This window comes from Ursus americanus, chromosome 35 (assembly GCF_024610735.1).
Source record: "Ursus americanus isolate L20-20 chromosome 35, mUrsAme1.1.p, whole genome shotgun sequence".
In the NCBI taxonomy this organism is placed as follows: domain Eukaryota; kingdom Metazoa; phylum Chordata; class Mammalia; order Carnivora; family Ursidae; genus Ursus; species Ursus americanus.
Window position 1 is genome coordinate 26,699,476 of NC_142161.1, and position 18,521 is coordinate 26,717,996.

At 44.6% G+C, this 18,521-nt stretch overlaps 1 protein-coding gene, 2 long non-coding RNA genes and 2 other non-coding genes across 5 annotated transcripts in view; 1 reads left to right on the top strand and 4 right to left on the bottom strand.

Moving 5' to 3' along the window:
- The window catches only part of NEMF (nuclear export mediator factor), a 49,426-nt gene extending 48,334 nt beyond the window's left edge, over positions 1-1,092 (bottom strand). The window contains exons 1-2 of the mRNA XM_045799086.2: positions 945-1,092; positions 44-112 (exon numbers count right to left, since the gene is read on the bottom strand). Coding sequence (XP_045655042.1) covers positions 44-112; positions 945-1,003 — 128 coding nt within the window. The 5' untranslated portion in view covers positions 1,004-1,092. The remainder of the gene's footprint in view (positions 1-43; positions 113-944) is intronic.
- Positions 1,093-1,844: 752 nt separating this feature from the next.
- Positions 1,845-2,144, bottom strand: LOC148107140 (signal recognition particle RNA). Its single transcript, XR_015723129.1, has one exon.
- Positions 2,145-2,872: 728 nt separating this feature from the next.
- On the bottom strand, positions 2,873-9,118 carry LOC148107141 (uncharacterized). Its single transcript, XR_015723021.1, has 3 exons — positions 7,825-9,118; positions 6,303-6,417; positions 2,873-4,008 (listed from the first exon to the last, which is right to left on the bottom strand). It is a non-coding gene; the product is annotated as an uncharacterized LOC148107141 (long non-coding RNA).
- Positions 9,119-11,843: 2,725 nt separating this feature from the next.
- Positions 11,844-16,272, top strand: LOC148107142 (uncharacterized). The gene is made up of 3 exons (XR_015723062.1): positions 11,844-11,945; positions 15,781-15,960; positions 16,051-16,272. It is a non-coding gene; the product is annotated as an uncharacterized LOC148107142 (long non-coding RNA).
- On the bottom strand, positions 12,622-12,921 carry LOC148107143 (signal recognition particle RNA). The gene has a single exon (XR_015723130.1).
- Positions 16,273-18,521: the final 2,249 nt, after the last annotated feature.

Below are 18,521 nucleotides of genomic sequence, written 5' to 3' on the forward strand. Positions count from 1 at the left end.
ATTTAATTACCAAAGACAAAACAAGCCTGTAAAATGCTCTTACTTTTGAAGACGAATAAGATAGGTCTTATTATCCACATCGTAAACATTGTTTACTCTCATTCCTATTAAGCTGCGGAGAGAAAGGAAACATGTAACATTTGAAATATAAAACTTCACAGAAATTAAAGCGGCAGGTGGAAGCAAAGCCTTTGAAAGAGGGGATCTTCAATTCTAAGGACATGGAGTCAACCAGCGAGCAGAGTCTGAAGGCCATCAGGCATTCAGCCCAAAACTTAATTGTAACTTTTTAAGAACAAAAGTGGTATACCAGCCCTAAGAAAACCATGCAATGCCCTGCGTCCTTGAAATGACCCAATATTTTTAAGGAAACATAGTACAATCTAATCCACTTTATTACAAAAGGGAAAAAGGGTAAACGAAACCCTGGAAAAATGACAAAACTCACAGAGCTGAATAGAAATCAGACTACAATCTGTTACTTGCAGCTAAAACGCCGATACTCCGTCTCCCACAAGTAAGGAGTGTCAAGGAAATCAGGCCTCCAGATTGGAAAACCCTGACGCAAAAGACTACTGTACTGGGGCATCCAGGCTTCCCCCTGGTGTCCCGTGTTGGCTAAACCTTTGCTGCCAGACCTGGGCAACTCAGGCCAACAAGGAGAGCGCTCGGCGAGGGCCCCGCCAATGCCTGACACAAGACCTGGTGAGATAAGCAGCCCGCGAGAGCGGGGTGTGGGGCACGCGGACACTGGGGTCCCCCAGGTGTCCCGAGTGCCACGGGAAAGATGTCACGCGCTCGCCCACCCAGGCCTAGCCAGGTCCGCAGAAGAAGAGCACTAGGGGATTAAGGGGAAACATCGGGCTGGTATTTCTTCCACTTTGGGGCACTGGCCTCTGCCTTTTGCATTCCCCGCACGAGCCTGGTCACCTATCGCTCAGTACCTGGCATTCAGCTCCGCGAGTACGGCGCGGAGGTCAATGGTGCTAAAGCGAGTCTTCATGGCGAGGTCTGAGGGTCGCTACCGCAGTTTCCTCCACTGACGGCCTGACTCAACGCCGCTACTCTTATGCGCAGGCGCAGTTGGCCGAAATCTACGGCCGCGCAGAAGACCCAATATTCCTTGAAGCGAACGTGTTTGCGTCACCTTTCTGAAGATTTGAGCTCTCAAGTCGCCGTCAGCTGGCTTTTCGTTATACCCAAACAATTCGAAATAAATCCAAACTATTCTCTTGAACCTGCATTTCTTCCTGGAAAGCTGAAGGACTAGTCGGCGACCTTTCCCCGTTGTGTTTCGGGACTCAAGCAAACCTCCCTGGTGACCCCTGCTGGTGGTAAAAATTTATGAGGCGCGTCCTGGGAGGATTTCCCCCAGTGGGCGGTAGGGCGCGGTGTGCCAGAGCCGCGACCGCTTTCCGTTCGGTTACTTGGACGAGGGGAATTTTGAAGTGTAACGAAGCCGAACTGCTTCCCTTGTCTTACAATTACCCTCGATGATAAAGGTGAAGCCACGCTCAAAAAGGAGTTCCTATTTTGATGGGCCCCGCTCTCGGAGGAGTATTTTGCGATATACCGTGGGATTCTCATTGACCCTCGGTCTCGGCATTCCCCTGCCTCAGCGTAGTACCGGGTATACGGTAGGAACTGCATAAACGCTAGGCAACCTGAAGATTCAGGTGTTTCGCTAGATAATCAAAAAGTAAGAATAAGAGAAGATCGCCCCACCATGGGGGGATTCACAGGGTAGTAGAAATCTGTCGTGCAAGAATATGAGTATGCCGCTTTTCGTTGTGTTCGATAGACACATGAGAAGAGAGGGTACTTTAAGGTGGGAACGAACTCAAAAGAGACGGGGTCTCGCTATGTTGCCCAGGCTGGAGTGCAGTGGCTATTCACAGGCGCGATCCCACTACTGATCAGCACGGGAGTTTTGACCTGCTCCGTTTCCGACCTGGGCCGGTTCACCCCTCCTTAGGCAACCTGGTGGTCCCCCGCTCCCGGGAGGTCACCATATTGATGCCGAACTTAGTGCGGACACCCGATCGGCATAGCGCACTACAGCCCAGAACTCCTGGGCTCAAGCGATCCTCCTGCCTCAGCCTCCCGAGTAGCTGGGACTACAGGCGCGCGCCACCGCGCCCGGCGAGGATGCTGAGCTTGGGAGGACTCTCTAGTGTGCCGGCGGCATCGTCAGAATTCCCTCCAGCAGAAGGCGACTCTAAGTTGAAAGGACGCGCTTGGCATTTCAGAAGAGCGGGAATTGTAGATGCTAAGTGGGACTGCGATAGACCACAGGGCACACAGCATTCATCACTGCATGGTAGGACACAGTAAACCGTGCAGAAGAGCTCAACGTGTAAAAGAAACCTTTGGAGGGTCAGGAAAGTGCGGGAGCCAAGCTGTCTGTGGTCCAAACTGCAAAAATAAGACGTCCCGCTGTACATAAACATAATGTACAATTATGCTGGCTCTGAAGGCATTCCCAAAAGATTGCCTAAATATCTTGCATCAAAGCACCTGAGTAAAACTCCACACTGAAAGGGACAACACTCAGGTGTGTTTTTAAAAACAAAAAACTGAAGTACTCACAGCAGCACTCCCACCTTAGGGCACTGGACCAATAAGAAAGGAGAAGGAACACTTAACACAGGGTCCGTCTGCCTATCAACTAACTCATAAGTTCCTTCTGCTTTGTCTGTCAAGGAAAGTGGGCTTCAGAAAGAAAATGCAACAAAATTCCTAAGGGAAGAGGTAGATCAAGATTCAAGATAAGGGTAAAAATTACCAGAGAACTGAATCATTTACTACTGAATTCTATCATTTCTAGTTTTTGAAGTAATTTCTCTACTTTGAGAAAATTCTGAGACAGTGTTATTTGAGGACTTGTGGAAAAAAGAAGCAACAGGGGTGAGGAAACCATCTTCTGATTTTCAAAGAGAAGATAAAAGTAACTATTTGAAACCACAGACAGGTGCTATTAACATTTGGCACAACCAAAAATTTAGAGAAAATTATTAATGGGTGACTTTTGGGCATCTAGAATTATGATTCTCAAAATTTACTGTGCATTCAGTAATTACTGTAGACATAATTAAAGCAAATTCCTGGGCACCACGCCCAGAGTTATTCATTAACTTTGGCTCAAGATATCTGCATTTTTAAAAGATTTTATTTATTAACTTGACAGAGAGAGACAGCCAGCGAGAGAGGGAACACAAGCAGGGGGAGTGGGAGAGGAAGAAGCAGGCTCCCAGCGGAGGAGCCTGATGTGGGACTCGATCCCAGAACGCTGGGATCACGCCCTGAGCTGAAGGCAGACGCTTAATGACTGCGCCACCCAGGCACCCCAAGATATCTGCATTTTGAACTACCAAGATGAAAGGGGCCTCTGGCCTATACTTGAAAGTTGACTGATCTCTAGAAGATGAAGTGGTACTCACTAGGAACCAATGTAGTTTCACTCAAAATAAGATATAATTAATCTTACTTTCTATTCAATTCATGGAAATATTCTATATGTAGTCTTCGAGATTTTTTAAAAATTGAGGCAAATTCACATAACATAAAATTCATCATCTTAACCATTTTAAAATATACACTTCAGTAACTCTTAAAATATTTACAATGTTGTGCAACCATCTCCACTGTCTAGTTCCATAAAATTGGCGTGCATTTGTCATTTAAGACCAATTCACCCACCTTGGAAGTTTCCAGTGGACACACCTTTCACAGCAGCAGTGAGAAATAAATATGTGAGGGAAGCCTCAGCAACCTTAAAGGGCTCTACAGTCACATTTCTCTGTAGGGCCAGAACTTAAAGTGGGAACTGCTGCCACTGAATTGGGAAACCTAAATGCAATGAGAATAATTGGATAGTGAAGTGGCAGGGTCCAAATGGCAGCACTCCATCACCAAAGGTCATTACCATAGTGGGCAGCCGGGTCAAAACAGCAATCGAGCAGTCTGACTCCTGGAGATCTGTGATGCTGGCTCTTGATCATGGTGTTTCTGGAAGAAAAATATATGGGAAGCCTACTAAAGTCTCGCTTGATCTGTATAAGTGGAAGAGTTCTAGCTCAAGAGAACAGAACTCTAACTTAAGTCATAAAAAGAGTTAAAGCCCTTCAATCGATTTCCAGACTGGAGCCAGTTTACAGACCCGGAGGCCCTTGAATGAAAGGGAGACCAGGTCCCCTTGAGGAAGAACCCTAGTACACCTCCAAAAAGTTACACCGTTAATCTTTCTCCCAGTTTTCCCCATAGGGACCCGATGGCCTTTTACTAAGGTAACTGTGCTTTGGGGGAAAGGAAATCGTCAGTAAATCATAAAATTAAAAAAAATCCCTTTTGGGGATTGCTGGACATGGACTCTGACCTGACACTAATTCTAAGAAACCCAAAATGTCACTTTGGTGCACCAGTCAAAGTAGGGGCTTATGGAGGTCAGCTGATAAATGAAGTTTTAGCTTAGATCTGCCTCACAGTAGTCCCAAGGGAGTCTCTAAACCCATCTTTTTTTTTTTTTAAGATTTAATTTATTTTAGGGAGAGAGAGAGGAGGAGGAGGAGGAGAATCAGAGGGGGAAGGAGAGGGACAGGCAGACTCTGCATTGAGTGAGGAGCCCTACACAGGACTCAATCCTATGACCCTGAAGACCATGACCTGAGCTGAAACCAAGAGCTGGAAGCTTAACGGACTGAGCCACCCATGTGCCCCTCCAAACACATCTTGTGGTTATTTCCCCAATACTGTAATGTATGATTGGAATAGACATACTCAGCAGCTTCAGAATCCCCACACAGATTCTCTAGCCTGTGGAGCAAGGCTATTATGGTGGGAAAGTTGAAGCTACTAAAACAGCTTCTACCTAGGGAAATAATAAATGAAACACAATACCACATTCCTGGAAGGGTTGCAAAGATTAGTGTTACCATGGAGCACCTGGGTGGCTCAGTCGGTTGGGCTACTGACTCTTGGTTTCCACTCAGGTCACGGTCTCATGGGTCATGGGATTGAGCCCTGCATTGGGCTCTGCATTGAGGGCAGAGCCTGCTTGAAGATTCTCTTCCTCTGTCCTTCCCCCTGCCCTGCTCTCTCTCTAAAACAAATAAATAAATCTTTTTTAAAAAATTAGTGCCACTGTCAAGGACTTGAAAGATGCAGTGGTGGTAATTCCCACCACATTCCATTGAACTTGCCTATTTGGTCTCTGCAGAAGACAGATGGATCTTGGACAATGACAGTGGATTACTGTAAACTCAACCAAATGGTGACTTCAGTTGGAGCTGTTATACCAGACAGTTTTATTGCTTGAGCAAATCAACACACCCCCTCATACCTGATATGCAGCTATTGGTCTAGCAATGTCTTTTTCCCCATCTTTGTTAATAAAGACCACCCAGAGCAGTTTGCTTTCAGCTGGAAAGGGCAGCAATACACTTTCACTGTCTTATTTCAGGGGTATCAATTCTCTAGCCCTATATCATAATTTAGTTCACACGGATTTTGATTGCCTTTCCCTTCCACAAGATATCACACTGGTTTATTACATTGAGGACATTATGCTGACTATACCTAGTAAACTAGAAGTAGAAACTACCGTAGACTTATTGGTAAGACATTCGTGTCAGAGGGAGGAAATTAATCTGACAAAAATTCAGAGACCTATCTCAGTGAAATTTCTAGGGGATCCAGTGATGCGGGATATGTCAGATATCCCTTTTATTGTGAAAAATAAGTTGTTACATACGGTCCCCCTTACAACAAAGAAGAGCCCACCATGCCTACTGGACATTTTTTGGATTTTGGAAACAGCATATTTCTCATTTACATGTGCTACTCAGGTCCATTTACCGAGGGACCCAAAAAGCTGCTAGTTTTGAGATACAATAATGATTCCATTGAACTGGAAGTTTAGACAGCTGCCTAGTCACTTTGGGTTCCTCATACCTCTGAATCAATAGGCCAGGAGGGAATAATTGTGCTTACTGGGGTGATTGGTTCTGACTACCAAGGAGAAATTCGCTACTCCACAATGGAGGTAAGGAAGAGTATGTCTGGAAGATAGTAGATCCCTTAGGGAATATTTTAGCATTACCATGCTCTGAGATTAAAGTCAATAGAGAACCACAACAACCTGATCCAGACAAGAATACTAATGGCTTAGACCCCTCAAGAAGGAAGGTTTGGGTAACTCCACCAGTCAAAGGACCATGACCACCAGCTGAGGTGGAAGAAAGTAGTTATAAATACCAGCTATGACCACAGGGGCACCTGGGTGGCTCAGTAGGTTAAGCGCCTACCTTTGGCTCAGGTCACGATCCCAGGATCCTGGGATCAAGCCCCACATCGGGCTCTCTGCTCAGTGGGAGCCTGCTTCTCCCTCTCCCTGCTGTTCTCCCTGCTTGTACTCTCTCTCTGCCAAATAAAAAAATAAATAAAATCTTAAGAAAAAAATGCCAGCTATGACCACATAACCAGTTACAGAAACAACAACTGTAATTGTCATGAACATTTCCTCCTTATTTTGTGTGTGTATTTTGACATGCATATATCAAGGAAATATCTTGTTTTCTTCCCTTTCTCATCCCTTTTTCATGTAACATAAGATGTAATGACTTTATATTACTTAAGTGGTAATTTTACATCATAGTATTCAAATTATGCGATATCGAGGAGAAGAGCAAACATCGCCCAATGACTTAGCATACTTCTGGGGGGAAGACAGTGCATTTTTGGGTGTACACAGGATAGTTATATCATGTTACGCAGAATTATGACCTTGTTATTGTCTTTACTTAGAAGTTAAGTATGGTTTAAGAAGATGTGTATGAGTATCTAGCTGACAAGGGATGGACTTATGATGGTAAATTTTATGCATCAACTTGACTGGGCCACTGGGCCTGGATATTTGGTCAAACATTTGTATTATTGTAGCTGTTGTTTGTTTGTATAGTGAACTAAACACTTTTTTTCTGAACTAATTTTTCCCCACTTTTTTTACTGTGGTAAAACACTATAGAAAATTTACCATGTTAATTATTTTTAAGGGTACTATTTAGTGGTATTAAAATACATTTGTATTAAATACATAATGTTGTAAACCATCACCACCATTCAATGCTATAGCTTTTTGTCCTGTAAATCTGAAATTCTATACTCATTAAACAATAACTCCCAATTTCCACTGTCCCCAGGCCCTAGAAACCTGCAATCTATCATCTTTCAGATTTGACTAATTTAAGTACCTTATATAACTGAAATAATATGGTATTTGTCTTTTTGTGATGGGTTTATTTCACTTAACATAGTGTTCTCAAGTTTTATCCATTCTGTAGCATGTTAGAATTTCCTTCTTTTTTAAGGCTGAATAATATTCCTCTGCATGTATAGACCACATTTTGTTTACCCATTCATCAACTATCAATGGACATTTAAGTTGCTACAACATTTTAGCTGTTGTGAATAATGTTGCTATGAACACGGGTGTGCAAATATCTCTTCAAGACCCTGTTATAAATTCTTTTGAGTATATACCCAGTATATATGCTGGATCATATGGTAGTTCCATTTTTAATTTTTTGAAGAACCACCATACTGTTTTCCACATGGTGATACTGTCTTACATTCCTACCAACAGTGTACAAGTATTCCAACTTCTCTACATTCTCACTAATGCTTCTTATTTTCTGGGGTTTTTTTTCCAATATATATTCACCATTCTAATGGGTGTAAAGTGATATCTTATTGTAGTATTCGTTTCCATCTCCCTAATGATCGATGCTGTTGAGCAGCTGTTCACGTGCTTATTGGCCATTTGAATACCTTCTTTGGATAAATGTCTATTCGAGTCCTTTGAAGCAGAAATTTCCAATTTTCCCCATATATGCAGTTGCTTTTGAATGTCCTAGTCTTTGATATCTGGCTCCTAAAAGGGGAAAAAGGAAAAAAAAATGAGACAGGAAAAAAAGGGTGCTGATCCTTTTAATCCTCTGGAAGTTAGCTTGGCTTCCTACGGTGATGGGAAGTGCACCGACAATGCCACCTGCCTCTTTGTCTGCACCTCTGTGACCAGAAGCTGTAATCATCAATCAGAGCATAGATGCTCAATATTTGGAAAACAGGGTCCTTTTACCCGTTCTGGCTGCCAAAAGCTAGGTGCAAGCTGCTTTAAGAGAATGTACACAACTGCTTGCTGTGGGACTCAGAGCAGAAATTGACAAAGGCTAACCATAATTTACCATGCAAGACTTTTCCTGGAAGTTGCAGACATTTAGTAGACTCAGAGTTTCAAAACAGGTACCCCAGACAGGTTCTGCCAATTGTTGTCTGTAATTCTGCGATTATTGTCTAGGTGGAGAGACAGATTCCTGGTGCTTCCTACTCTACCATCTTACCAGAATTCTCTCTTTCTGAATGAATTCTGTAAAGCCTTTATTCTTTGTTGTTTGTGGCCCCTGGATTCCCTATTCCATTAGAATAATGTGCCACTAATGGTTTGACAGATTTCCTTAAATGATTGAACCAACCAACCAACCAACCATTCAAAGAATTCTCTCTGATTTTGCAGAGTGCCCTATATTGGGGCACTTCAACATTTAGCAGGGCAGTTTATGACTCTGCCTTAGCCTTCATTTCCTTCTTGTTCTAGCCTGAAGGTCAGCCAGAGGTGAGAGCTTAGTCTTCTCAGTTCTCTTCTGAGCATGCATTCTGCCCCAGGCATATGTATGACCTTCTAGATTTCCTGGAATATACAGAACTTTCACAGTCTATATTCCTCCAAGCATCTCTTTCTTCAGCTTCTTTCTTCCTAGCCTTTTAAATCTATTTCTTGCCCTGACTATTATCTCTTGCCCCAGCTGGCAGGAGCTAATACATTTGCCTTTAAATGCTTTCAACAAATATGGCCCATGAAGCCTTCCCAGCCCTGGAAAATCCCCTATGTAGTCAAAACAAAGGCAAACTCTTAAACTGATCCCTTGGGGAGCCACCAGACAGGTCAAAACACACAACTACAATTTTTTGAGAATTATGTCTGTACTGCTTCTTCTGCTGTCAAGCACCTTGCACCAGAAATGTGAACAACAACAACAACAACAACAAAAAGTAGAGTTAAGAACAAAAAATTATTGTTTTGGAGAGATAGTGTTATTTTATTTTTATTTTTTAAAATATTTTTTAAAAATTTATTTATTTGAGAAAGAGTGAGAGAGAGCATGAGCGGGGCAGAGAGAGAGGGAGAAGCAGAGTCCCCACTGAGCAGGGAACCAGAGGACGAGGGGCTCGATCCCAGGACCCTGGGATCACAACCTGAGCCAAAGGCAAACACTTAGCTGAGTGAGCCCCAACAGTGTTACTTTAAAATCAGTGACATGTCTACGTTAAGCTATTATTATTATGACACTAATATGACTACGTACACGCTCTTGAGAGGGGTGAGACCCTTCAAAGTAAACACTAAACGCAGAAACCATAAAGGAGGGCACCTGGGTGGTTCAGTCAGTTGAGTGTCTGCCTTTGGCTCAAGTCATGATCTCGGGGTCCTGGATCAGGCCCCGCATGAGGCTCCCTGCTCAGCAGGGAGTCTGCTTCTCCCTCTCCCTCTACCCCCCACCCTGCTTATGAGCTCTCTCACTCCCTCTCTCTCAAACAAATAAATAATCTTTTAAAAAAAGAAACCATAAAGGATAAGACTAATAGTTATGAATACATAAAATTTTAAAGTCACTGTATGTCAAAAATATCACACCATTAACAAAAAGTCTTTAAAAAAAAGTATGGTCAAGTTCATGATATACTGACCTTCTTTCATGGATATTGTGGGAAACTGTAAAGTATAATCAAGTATCAGGTGGGAGGTTGAAATGGAAGTTCTCTAATGGTATTGAGTAAATGCCAAAGTGCATTTGTAACTGAAAACCATGCCTTAACCCGGGAGAGAGTTTTTGGTATTGGAGATTTCAGGCATGCAGGCAGGCTAATGAATTAAATATGGCTGGCAGAGCATCACGAGAACACTAAAGCACAATTACATGGCTCATTTTTAAAAGATGGTCTCTTCCTCACCCTCAACTAGACCAGAAGCTCCACAAAGGCAAAGATCTTGTTTCTGCTTCTCTACTATAAATATATGATCTGGCAAATATTCTGCACTTAAACTTTTTTTTTAAATGAGTAGATGAATAGATGTATGAAATTTTAAAATATTATTTTAAATATATATTTTAAATAATATTTTAAATATAATACACACGAAAAATATCAACCCTAAAAGGTTGTTCAACATGAAAAGTTCTTGAAAAAAGTACAAGTATGTTAAAGAAGGCAGTTACTGGAATAATTCCTTTCTGACCTCATGAACTTTTTTCAGGTACAGACTAACCTTGATATATCTCATGTATTTTCATGTGTTTTCTATTGCTACTGTAACAAATTACCACAAATTCAGTGGTTTAAGCACCACACATCTATTATTGTACGATTCTGAAGGTCAGAAGTCCCACATGGGTCAGCAGGGCTGCATTCTTTCTGAAGGTTCTAGGCGAGAATTGGTTTCCTTGCTTTTTCCAACTTCCAGAGGCTGCTCACATTCCTTGCTTGGTGGCTTTGCATAACTCTGATCCCTGCTTTCAGGCTATATATCCTTCTCTGACTCCAACCCTCTTGCCTCCCTCCCTGTCATAAGGATTCTTGTAATTACATTGGGTTCATTGGCATATTCTCCCCATCTCAAGATCCTTAATTTACTCATATCTGTAAAATTCCTTTTACCATGTACAGTAGCAAATCATGGGTTCCACATATTAGGATGTGCACATCTTTGGGGAGGGGTCATTATTCTGCTTACCACACCTCAGTTCCAGAAAGCTGAGAAGTTCTTCTAGAAGTGGTGGAAAAGACTGAAGGGTAATAGAAACTGTAAACCCCAAAGCTAGCAGATGTGGCAACTGAAATGCAATCCTTATAGTCACAGCTAAGTCATTCTGGGCCAAATTCAGGGATCCATGCAGTGAAAAAAAAAAAAAAAAAAAAAGAGACAAGCCCGGAGTATTTTTCTCCTGTTTTCTGGTTGGGGCAGGGTAAAGATTAAAAAAGTAAAAAAGTATTTCCCTATATTTCCATTTTGTGGAAATGTATTGATTGGGAGGTGACTTCTAAATTCTTGAAATGTCCTGAACAATTGGAATAGGGCTTATTCCATGTAATTGTAGAGGGCAGACCCAGAAGCATCAGAGGAAGGTATCTGTTCAATTCAAGGAGGGCTTTTCTTTTTTTTTTTTTAATAATGATTTTTTATTATATTATGTTAGTCACCATACAGTACATCCCCGGTTTTCGATGTAAGGCTCGAAAGGAGGGCTTTTCTGACAGCTATCTTTGTTCAAACAGAATGAATCACCTCAAAGAAATTGAATACAATTAGCTTTATGAAAAGCTTACTACATTGTCCCCGTTCCTTGTCTTTTTACAAGTAAAGTCTGTGTTTAGTGCTTAGTCTTGAAATTCCCAATGGATCATCAGATTAATGTTAAGATCGATGTGAATATTTGATCCACTTCTGCTGGCCCTAAAATGTCTGAATTTAAAAGGAAGTCCTCTAAGATAGTTCTTTCATGAAGGTGAAATCACGATCACAGACAACTGAGAACTTCTGATAATTGGAAACATTCTATTCATACTGTGTTCCTTCATTTCCTTGTAAAAATTAGGCAGGGGCACAAGCCTTGACTTGCTGGGTGCCGCTCGGTGCACGGCGCTGAGGTTTTGCTCTCTGCAGCACAGGGTTCAAGACTCAGCGGCTCACCGGCTGCTCTAAGTTCCCTGCGCTTCGTTCCATCCCTCACGTTGGCTGTTGGCAGCCCAAGAATCAAGGGGGAGACAGGGTGACGGCGTTCTGGCACTCTGGCCCCTCACCTCTGCTCTAACAAAGACGTGGGGGCGCCTCTGTAAGTTTCTTTTTTTTTTTTCTTTTCCTTTTCTTGTACCTTACAAGGAGGGAGTAGCAGGCAGGGTACCCCGTCGGGCGCTCAGCCGTACGGGTAAACAGGTGGAGTGTGAGGATTTGGGTGAAAGACTGCTGATTTGCCCAATCTTTCGTGTGCAACATTTCAGAGCAAAAACCTTGAGCTAACAGTGGGGAAAGAAGGCAACAGTTCGTGGCTGGAGGTGGGGAGGAAAGGTCCGGAGAAGTCGTGGGAGCAGAGCGGCGAGCCGGACCGCCGTCCGGAGGACCTGGGCCTTCGGGCGCATTTTTCGTAGTGTTGTCCGGTGGCCATCTTCTCCCCCAGGCGGTGAGGAGACGAGCCTCCCCTGCTGGCTGCGAAGGTGATAACAGCCCTTCGCAGAGAAGTTTCGGCGATGTTCCAGTAGGGGTCAGTGATGAGGCGGCTCCGAAACGCCGACTCTCCTAAGTTCTCGGGTCAGCTTTGACCCTAAAGGGGATGCAGAACAGGAGACAAACGTAAAATAGGAGAAGGAGCCAGTAATAGAGACCAGTTACATCTCACTTATTTTCAATGTACATATTAGTAGACTCCCAAATACACACAAAATGGGGGCAAACTTCTGCCGTTTACTCATTAGGAGAAATGACTCTCAGAAATCCGAATCCGGGGGAGTCAAAAGAGACGGGGTCTCGCTATGTTGCCCAGGCTGGAGTGCAGTGGCTATTCACAGGCGCGATCCCACTACTGATCAGCACGGGAGTTTTGACCTGCTCCGTTTCCGACCTGGGCCGGTTCACCCCTCCTTAGGCAACCTGGTGGTCCCCCGCTCCCGGGAGGTCACCATATTGATGCCGAACTTAGTGCGGACACCCGATCGGCATAGCGCACTACAGCCCAGAACTCCTGGGCTCAAGCGATCCTCCTGCCTCAGCCTCCCGAGTAGCTGGGACTACAGGCGCGCGCCACCGCGCCCGGCGCTCAGACAGCCTGCAAATGAGATACTAGAGGCTGTGCTGTGATGACGTTCCTGGGGGCGGGGCGAAGGCGGGGCTGCGACTGTCGCGGGAATGGAAACGGCCAGTAGGAGGCGGTCCGGAGGCTGAGGCCGTGTGACGTCATCAGGAACGGCGCGCGGTCGGCTTTGCTGGCCTCCGAGCCGGTGAAACCGCTTTCACTGTTCCGGCCTCGGCCCTGGGCGTTTTGCTCTGAACACTGGGTTCTTGTACTTAAAACAGGCTCTAGTACGTACTGCAGCTTTTGGGGGAAGTTACTTACGAGGGAACCGTCTGTCCCTAAAAGTCTCACTGTCCACAACAAGGAGGTGCCCTTGCTGTACGTAGTAGTATAACACGTCGTGGCAAGGGGGTTGGGGGTCTGCAAAAATGTCGGAGGCCCACTCAGTTTGCATTATTGAAATGAATGAAGTTTGAGGGAGTGGTCTGCTTTCGTAGCCCCCGCATGTTCGTTGCCGGTTGTTGCTGGAAAAAAATTTATGGGTAAATGGGTGCAAAGATTAGGATTTGTCAGCCTGGAGTCGTTTTTGGAACAAGTTTGGGTTAGGAAGGGGTAGGAGGAAGAAGGAAAAAAGGACTTCCAACCATAGTGGATCTGTAACCACCGGACCTTTTATCTGTCCCATCGCACTTTCCCATTCCTCTCTTCTCCTAGAGGATAGTCCAAACTTCCCCCTCCACCTCCTCCGTTGCATCACAGAACTTTACTCCCTCCTTTATAGATAAATCAAGGCCGTTGGAAAAACTCTATCAAGTCCTTGTTACCCCCTCCTCTAAATTTGCAGTTACATCTTTAAGGAAGGACAACTCTATTGTGGCTTCCTATCTGAAACCCAGTAGGTACAAATGTCTCCATCAATCATTTCCATACCCATCCTCTCTCTTTCACTTGTTTAAAGAGATGCTGAGCTTTCTTCTTAAAGTCTCCTTTGACCTTGCCTCTTTTTCCAAATGAAATGTATGTTGTTTTCATGGCTGCACTTTTTGAAAGCTTGTTCTACAGTCACTACATTTAGTTCCTAACGTTCTGTCTTCAGTCCACAACCCCCCAACCCACTGGAACTATTCTACTAAGGCTGCCATACCTACGTTCCTAACTGGCAGATCTAGGGACCCTCTAGGACTTATGTGACATAATTTATCACCCCCCCCATGTGTATCATTTGTGACCACTGCTTCCTCCCTGAAATTTTCTTTTCCCTGGTTCTTGTTGATAGCATCTGATAGGTCCTCCCAAGCTTTGCCAGTCTCTCTTCTGCCAATTCTATAAATATTGCTGTTCCTTGTAGTTCCCTTCTAAACCTTCTTTATTTTCTTGCCATGCTTTTCGTGAGTGATCTCATCAATTCTCAAGGTTTTCAAATCAATAGCTCTAATCTGATGCTCTTTCCAGAGCTCCAGATCCACATTTTTAGCAGCCTACTGGGTATCATCTTGAAATCATTCAAAACTTCAAATTAAACTTGTGCAAGCAAACCTAACCATCCTCTGATCCCTACCTCTTAACTTGCCCACCCAGTTTCCTATATTCTCACTCTTTACCAATACAGTTATTTAGTTGGTCACTTCAGAACTCGCTCAGTCATCCTTGACCACTGTTTTCATTCATTTACCACCAGATATTTCGTTCTTGCCTATCCAATGACAGACTGTGCTAGATGATAGAGATGTGGTGGTGATGAAAAGACACTGGGGGGAGACAAACAAAACACAGCAGTATATATATGCTCTGATAAGTGCCATGCAGGAAACAAAGTGCTGAGAGAAAAACAAGGATAGCAGGACTGGGAAGGGACATACTTTAGAGAAAGCAATCAGGTAAGCCTCCTTGAGAAGGTGTCATCTGACCTGGGGCCTAAAGAATGAGACATCAGTTAGGGTACTTCAGTTGCCAGCAATAAGGGCTATGTGTAAACTGAAGTGAAGGAACTCCTAAGAAAGAACTCATTGGAAGGAAGTGGGCAAATGTGGCAGAATGGTAGTTGTCCCCTCTGTTCTCACCTTTCACTACACTAATAAATTTTTTTTGAAGATTTTATTTATTTGACAGAGAGCCAGTGAGAGAGGGAACACAAGTAGGGGAGTGGGAGAGGAAGAAGCAGGCTCCCAGCGGAGGAGCCTGACGTGAGGCTCGATCCCAGAAACCTGGGATCACGCCCTGAGCTGAAGGCAGACGCTTAACGACTGAGCCACCCAGGCGCCCCACTACCCTAATGAATTTTTAGTTGGGCAGATGAAGCCCCCCCACTTAGAGACAGATGTGACTTGATGTGGGGTCCAAGAGCAAATGGTAAGGAAGAATTCTCAAAACATTTTCGGTGCAAAAATGGTGGTTTTATTAAAGCACGGCGGACAGGACCCGTGGGCAGAAAGAGCTGCAGTGGGATTGTATGGAGCGACTGATGATATACTTTAGGTTGGGGGTGGGTGTAGAGACAAAGGAAGTTTCCAAAAGGATTTTCATATGTTAAAGAAGACTTACAGGATCCTGGAGGCCTAGCTATTGTCAAGCTAAGGTTGCGTTTTGCCACTAACAAAGCATTAACCTTAAGATGCTTGGGAGTTCCTGGAGGAATGTCATACTCTGCCTGTCCCAAGTATTTGTCAATGGGCTGCAAGTTGTAAGGCAATTTAGTTTTATCTACATTTCCTTTTGCCCTTATTCTCCAAGTCAGAGACCAATTTCCCAGTTTCTCTAGCAACCAGGTGTGTTCAGGTTCTCACCAATGGAATATGAGTGAAAGAGATAGGTGCAACCTCTGTGTCACTGGCAGAAAAATATATCCTTTGTCCTCTACTTCTGCTCTTTTGCCCTTCCCTAGAGCTAGATGGCGCTAAGGCAAACCCACGGAAGCGCCCCGGCTCTAACTATGCAAATGAAGAAAATATCCTAAGCTACAGCGTCAAGATAAAAAAAAGAAACCAGAGTCCATTCATGACTTAATGGAGCCGGCCACCCTGCCAGCCTGGGCCACTCCTATCTCTGGACTGTCACGTGAGAAGTAAGCTTCTATCTTGTTTAAATTACTGTATTGTGTGTGTGGGGGGGGGTCTTTGTTATTGTAACATACTCTGTACTCTAACCTATACAGGAAATTTCACAGAGGAAAACCCTGACTAACCAGAACTCGGAGCAGAAACCAAAAGAGCTATAGGCATCTACAGCTCACCTCAATTGGATGAATCAGACTCGACCTCTTGTAAGAAGAGTCTGATTTTCTAGTTTGAGTCCTGTGTCCTGCTACAATCTCCATAGTCATATCCATTTTTGTCATTATTATGTTGTAAATAAAACTTTTACATTGTTTTTCTCGTTTGTCTCAATACTTTTAGTGGGCGTATAAGCCTCTCAATATTATGCATAGCTCATGGTGATTTAAACTGTACTAATGTCAATTACACTAACCGGCTCTTCATCATTCTTTATCATTTTTTTTCTTTATCTATTCAGCTGTTGATAGATACTTAGGTTGTTTCCATACCTACACTATTGTAAATAATTTTGTAATGAACATGGAAGTACAAATATCTCTTCCAGATAATGGTTTCCTTTCCTTTGGATATACACCCAGAAGTGGGATTGCTGAATCACATAGTACTATTTTGAATTTCTTGAGGAACCTCCATACTGTTTTCCTTAATGGCTGAACCAATTTACATTCCCACCAACAGTGCACATGGGTTCCCTTTTCTCCACATTATGGCCACCATTAATTATCTAGTTTTTTTTAACCTATATGTGCATTTTTTATTTTTTTATTTTTTAAAAAAGATTTTGTTTATTTATTCGACAGAGATTGAGACAGCCAGCGAGAGAGGGAACACAAGCAGGGGGAGTGGGAGAGGAAGAAGCAGGCTCATAGCGGAGGAGCCTGATGTGGGGCTCGAACCCAGAACGCCGGGATCACGCCCTGAGCCGAAGGCAGACGCTTAACCGCTGTGCCACCCAGGCGCCCCGATGTGTGCATTTTTTAATAGTTTATTTTTATTTAAGTAATCCCTACACCCAAAGTGAGGCTCCAGTTCACCACTCTGAGATCAAGTCCATGCTTTTCGGATTGAGCCAGCCAGGCGCCCTTAAGACTGTTTACTTTTAACAGTTGAATAAACTAGGTCGTGTCTGGCTATATGAGGTTCTGCTTCTTGAAAAGGTAACCTGAATGGCAGTTAATTTTGAGGCGCTTAAACATTAGAATAGATAACACACTCATCCTAGATGGTTATGTTTTAAATCTGTCTGAAAAAAAAAAAATCCATTCGATGGAGCTCAAGACCTTTACACATTAGTCCTTCTGGAACGTCAAACGAAGGCGAGCAGGGGGTCCGACGAAGAGGCTTCCTGCCCAGGTTGGGGAGGAAAGTCTTTAGGGCAAGCTGGGCCCGAGCTTACGTCCTCAGCAGCCATCAGGCAGGAGCAGCGGACAAGCCTGAGGCTGGCGGCGCCCCAGAGGCCCCAAAGGCTAGACGCAGGGAGGGCACCCACGGAGGAGGTCCCATGGGGCAGGAGGAAGGCGGCTCAGAGGTCCCAGAGAGAAAGCAGTGCACGCTGGGGACGGCTGCCTGCCCGCACCGCCCGTCCCTTCGCGCCCGCCCAACGGAGACGAACCGGGGTGGGTGCAGGCGAGGCCACCGGCGGGGGCGCCCCCGGAAAGGCGGGGCCTGCAGGGGAGGGAGGCGCGCCGCCAGGGGGAGAGGCACCTGGGGAGGGCGACACGCCCGAGGGGGGAGAAGGCGGCGAGAGGCGTGGGGACTCGGGGATGGGAGGCGGGGCCCCTGGAAGACGCGAGCCGGGCCCGGCGAGGGGGAGGCCGGAGCGGCGCTGGGCGCGAGGCCGGCCAAGTTCTCGCCACCACCTGGGTCCGAGCTCGCCGTCCAGCGCCGGCTGCTCCCTCCCACGAAGGCCCCCGCCCCGCCCTTTGACACGCGCCCGTCCGCCGGGCTCCCCGCGGGGGGATCGCTTGTCGCCGCCGGCAGGACTTTCATCACGCTGGGTTCTTTGCATTTCAGAGACGTGCCCTGTGGGCTGACCCTGATTCTCCCACCTTTAATACACGCGCAAGGCATCAATGAGAACTAGGCTTCGACACACCCTGCAGGGAGCAGGAGCCTTTAACACGGTCAACACGCAAGATCTCACCCACCCAGAAACTCACTTCTTGAGGCAAGTTTTAAAATATCAGAATTATTTACCGTGTCACACAGCTGGGCCTACAAATAGAAGTTAAATTTGGGGGGGCTACTGTCTTTAATTTGAATACGTTTTGACTTTCATATGACAGTTCTGCGGGAATATTTTTAACGTTTTAAAACTTAGTAGAACTCCATCAGAGCATGGGTATTTATTACACCGATTCTGTTCTGACGTGGAAAAAATCACATCCCCAAACCAAAACTTCATACATTAAAATCCTGATTTTTAACACTTTACCGCAAATATTGATTCTATCTCTTTACACCAGTGTGGCTTAAAAGCTTTTTGCTGTATTTAATTTATTCCTCTTGAAAGTATTAGAATGTTTCCCTTTCTTCAGATAACGATTAGAAGAGTGCTCCCTTTGTTTGG